Source organism: Octodon degus, unplaced genomic scaffold (genome assembly GCF_000260255.1).
Source record: "Octodon degus isolate 3935 unplaced genomic scaffold, OctDeg1.0 scaffold00093, whole genome shotgun sequence".
In the NCBI taxonomy this organism is placed as follows: domain Eukaryota; kingdom Metazoa; phylum Chordata; class Mammalia; order Rodentia; family Octodontidae; genus Octodon; species Octodon degus.
The window spans coordinates 3,305,089-3,310,054 of record NW_004524669.1 but is presented as its reverse complement, the minus strand read 5'-3'; the positions used below and the strand labels follow the sequence as shown (position 1 = coordinate 3,310,054).

At 45.7% G+C, this 4,966-nt stretch overlaps 1 protein-coding gene across 1 annotated transcript in view; it reads right to left on the bottom strand.

The window, feature by feature from the left end:
* Positions 1-1,700: 1,700 nt before the first annotated feature.
* The window catches only part of LOC101570039 (60S ribosomal protein L12-like), a 7,605-nt gene continuing 4,339 nt past the window's right edge, over positions 1,701-4,966 (bottom strand). Inside the window, exons 2-4 of the mRNA XM_012516133.1 lie at positions 4,155-4,174; positions 2,139-2,266; positions 1,701-2,074 (exon numbers count right to left, since the gene is read on the bottom strand). Coding sequence (XP_012371587.1) covers positions 1,701-2,074; positions 2,139-2,266; positions 4,155-4,174 — 522 coding nt within the window. The remainder of the gene's footprint in view (positions 2,075-2,138; positions 2,267-4,154; positions 4,175-4,966) is intronic.

Here is a 4,966-nt window from a genome sequence, read left to right as displayed (position 1 = left end):
TTGCTGTGGTTCGATCCCCACAACACAAGACAGCCAGTCATGCCTTGAAGGCATTCGGAGCAAAAACAAAACAAAACAATTAAGAGTATGTTGATAAGGTCCAGGGCCTGGACAAAGTCTAGACCATGGATGAGAGCTTGGAAAAATGTCAAGGGCTTTTAACAAACTAAATAAGGGGAAAAAAATCCATCTCACCTTTTGCCTGCTTAAGCAAAGCAGTCAGGCACAGGATGCTGTGGTTCGATCCCCAGATCCTCAGGCCTTACCAGACCTGCCCTTAAGGCATCCTGAGCCAGCCCGCCCCCCCCAAAAAAATCCATCTAACAAACTAAATGGAAAACATCCATCCACTTCGAGGGTAAACAGTGACCTAGTAGATCAGCAGCCCATTTCAGTGTGAAAGAACAATGATTTTGGAGGAAAGAAAAGACATTCCTTGAAAGACCTGATTAAGCCTATAAATGTAACCTGACATCTCATTCAGCAAAGCTTCGACCTTGGTACTTACCTACTTTCAGCCTTGCAGGTATATTTGTTCTGTCACTGTCTCCCCGTCTCTCTGGAAACCTATCATTTTGCAAAAACTCTACCTATATTCTATATGACAGCCTTTGTGTCTTTTCTGAAATCTTTTCTCAAAGACACAAGGGATAGACTTTATCTTGTGTGTCTCTAGTTTCTTGCAGTGTTGGGACCCTTTGGTGTTAGGACTTGGTTTCCCAGTAACACTTTAACATATAAATTTAATATATAAATCATTAGCTCAGAGTCACTTGAGTTGATATATATCAACTTCCATAGAAACAAAACTATTTTTTTAGTTGGAGATTATAAGGGTTTACTGGTAACATAGAGAATAGTTGGGGTTCAACACAGCCATTTGATGTCCAAAGTAAAATGGACTTGGTAGATCCCTTGGGCAATAAACTTTTCTGCCAAGAACTTCTCTTCCCTGCACTTAAGATTAACTGTAAAGTTCAGGTCCCTTGGGAGACACTGACATGAAGCCAATAGAATCCTGCTATATTGTGGGTGCTGCACCCTGTGACTTGCTGCCTTTCATTATAGGCCTTGGTCAGGACTCGAAGCGCTCCTGTTGGTAGTTTCCCTATAGGATCAGATTTTTAGCCTGAACTCTGGTAGAACTTTGCAATTCCTTACAGTGTTTGATAAGCCTGAACTACAGCCATGGCAAGCATCCCTAAAGTCCTGCTCATGGAAGAATCCACCAGCAAGTAAATGTCGATCCAGTTCATCAGCCTCAGGTAGCCATCGAGAGCCAGGGTGTTTCTGTAGCTTCCCATGTGAGCGTATTCACGAGTATGTGCCATTGCATGGCCTGCATCTAGGACTCAGCTTCTGGCTTGGAACGACTTTATCTTGTGCATACTTTAATGGTGGAAGCTTTTTTTCCCCTCCTTTTCCCTCTCCTCCTCCCTCTCTTCTTCCTCCTCTTATTGTTCTTCATCACATAATCTAAGAACTGACTTAGGTGAGATGACTGAAAAGCTAATGTTTGCTGCCACTCAAGAAAGAAATCTCTGTGCATTATACACACACACACACACACACACACACACATATTCATCCATTCCCCCCCCCATGGGATTCCACTAGTAGCCCAGGCTAGCCTCAAATTCTTTCTTTCTAATTAATTAATTTTAAGATCATCTCTTTATTGATGTATTTTCTTATGCTCCTTAGCTAGCTGGGCATTCAACAGCACTGTTGATGATGTCCTCTATGATGTCATGAGGGTGCCAACTGTCTACGTTGCAGCCCACAGACTGGGCGGACCCCAGGATCTCCTTAATGGTCCCAGAAGTTCTCTGGCTAAAGGTTGGTGCTGCAAGGTTCTGTCGGGCAATGTTGACAATCTCATCAAAAGTGATATTTCCACTGTGTTTAATGTGTTTCGGCTTCTTTCTGTCTCTTGGCGGCACCCTGAGGGCTTTGATGATCAGGGCAGAGGCAGGCACCACCTCAGTCTGAGCCTGTCTGTTCTGAATGGTCAGTTTCACCGTAATCCGCAGACCCTTCCAGTCACCAGTTTCCTTGACAATGTTATCCCCCACTTTTTGGAGACAGACCCAAAGGACCGATCTTGGGGGCCAGGGCAGACGTGGCGCCAACTTCACCACTGGTGCACCTCAGGTACACGACTTTGATCTCAATGAGGTCGAACTTGGGCGGCGTACTGGAGGTGGCTGGTGTCGGATGAACCCGGATTCGGGATGACCGAAGGAAGTTGCACCTTAGCCTCCTCCTAGCCGAAAGCCAAAAGCTTTTTAATGTATTTAGTACAGGGTCTACAGGGTCTCACTACACACATCAAACTCCTAGTGATCCTCCTGTTTTTAACCTCCCAAGTGCTGGGATTACAGGTGTGCACCACCATGCCCAGTCTCAATGGCTGTCGCAGTGCACCCTGGGGGTGGGGCCAGCATGGCATGTGGTGCTGGGGATTGAACCTCAGTCCCTGCGCCCTGCTTAAGTAGGCACTTTAGTCCGCTGAGCTATCTGGCTGGCCCTTCAAATTCTTGATTCTCCTGTTCTACCCGCCTGAGTGCTGGGATTACAAGCATCCATCGCTATGCTTGTATACTATAAAACATTATTATTATTATTATTATTATTTTCATTTGTGTATTTGGTACAGGGTCTCACTACACAGATCAGACTCCTGGTGATCCTCCTGTTTTTAGCCTCCCCAGCGCTGGGATTACAGGTGTGCACCACCATGTCTGGCCTCTGTCGCCAGCTCAGTGTGCTTGGGAGCAGGGCTGACGCGGCATGCAGGACCGGGGATCGAACCCTGGTCCTTGCACTTGCCAAAGCAGGTGCTTAGTCTGCTGAGCTATCTTGCCAGATTATTTTTAAAAATTTGAAAATACAATATATTTTCATAATGCAAACTATAGATATGGTGCTTATAGTTTAGGCAAATTTTGTTTATAATAGATTTTAAAAGCCTGAGAGAAATACTTTTATACACACTCTATCCATTACTTTAATTATTAAAAAAACTCCATTTAGGGAAGTTTCATCCCTAGGATATATAAAGTTCAAAGACATCTACTTCTATCAGGCTTAAGATTCTTCTCAGTGAAAGTGAATGTTTTGGACCTTTCAGTGATACACACCGCCCATTGCGGCACGCATGCCCTGGGCTTGCCACCATTGGACTCACTTCCATTTTAAATTTCTCCCTGGAAGTGTCTTAGTTACTTTTTACTCATTGCTGGGACAAATACCTGACGCTCAAAATGAAGGAAGGAAAGGTTTATTTAGCTCACAGTCACTGGAGGTTTCAGTCCACATTCAGCTGGCTCGAAGGCAGCCTGGCACCTGGCAGAGAGCAACCTTTCATGGCAGCAGCAAAGAGCAAAAGCACAAGGGAGGAGGAGCAGCAGCTCAAGCTTCTCTTCTGTCCTTATATTGTAATGCAAATTACCTGCCCCAGGGCAGGTGCAGCGTCCACACCAACAATAATCACAAACTCCAGAAGCAGCTCCAAGACTGCATGAGGCTTTGGGGGGATAACTATACACGAACCGTAGCAGGAAGCCAGAATGTGGTATAGTACTGTAATCCCAGCTACCAGGGAGGCTGCATTAGCAGGATCACAAATTCAAAGGCTAAGTCAGTCTTTTTTGGAAAAGGAGTTAGGCATTGGTGACACATGTAGTCCTAGCATTCAGAAGGCTGAGGCAGGAGGATTGCCATAAGTTTGAGGATAGCCTGGATACATAGTGATTTCAAGGCCAGTCTAAATACGTAGGGAGACCTTGTTTCAAAAATATCTAAAAAGAAAAAAAAAAAGTAAAATATAAAAATGGCTAGGCATGTAGTTCAGCATTCCCTGGGTTCAACTACCAGAATAAAACAAAAACAAATACCTCTGTGTAAATTAAGAGGGGTGAGAAATTATAACCAATATGAAAAATGGAAAATTACAAAACTTGCCTGTGGCTGGTGATTTCTAGTCACCTTCTGAAGGTTTTCCTGAGATTGAGAGCTCACCAGGGCTTTCTTGGGAGTCCTTCATGTGAGCACGGAGCTTTCTGATACTGTAGGCTCTGGAGCACACCCAGGATAAAGTTCTCACCATCCTCATGTGAGGGGTGGGAATAGTGATAGATGGTAGCACTTACGGAATGATGCTCTTATGAGACTTTAGGAGTAAGGGGAGAAGAGTGAAAAGGTAACTCTTATTCCTAAAAGCCACCTTTCTTCAAAAGCATGTTTTCCCTGTCTCCCTCTCTCCTGTGCAGAGGATGGAGCCCAGGACCTCTCTCCTTCAGGTCAAGGGCTCTGCCTCTGAGCTACAGCCTCAGCCCCAGAGTCCCATTTTTCCCATGTACCTCTCCTCTTCACACCCAATATGGTTTCAAGGTAATCTCAGGAGCCATGGGAGCCAACGTTTACAACGGTTGACTTTTCTCTCATTTGCAGCAAGCAATAGAGACCTCATTGGTGCCAAGTTCTATCAGCAAGGTGGAACTGGGGTGCGCTTCAGAGGGATCAACTGAGAGAACAGATGGTGGCGCTCTGGTGTCAGAGAAAAGAGGTGTCTTCATCATGGAGCTGGGGCTCCTACCCTAGCCACTTAGGCGTGGAGTCTGAGGTTTCCAGATTCTTTCAAGTCACATTGATCTGTGCAGATAGCCATTGTCTTGGTGAGAACAGTAATAAGAGTTGCACTGAAGGACATCCCAAGGGCCGGCCAAATAGCTCAGTGGATTAAAGCGCCTGCAAGCAGGTGCAGGGGACAGGGTTTCAATTCTCGGGCCTGCTGTGCCAGCCCCGCCCCCAGAGCACGCTGAGAGCTGAGATGGCACTTGAGACTGGGCCTGTTGGCGCTCGCCTGTTATCCCAGCTCTTAGGAGGCTGTAAGCAGTTGGATCACTACCAGTCCAATCTAGTAGTGAGACCCTGAACACCCTCTAGACCCTTCCCTAAAATA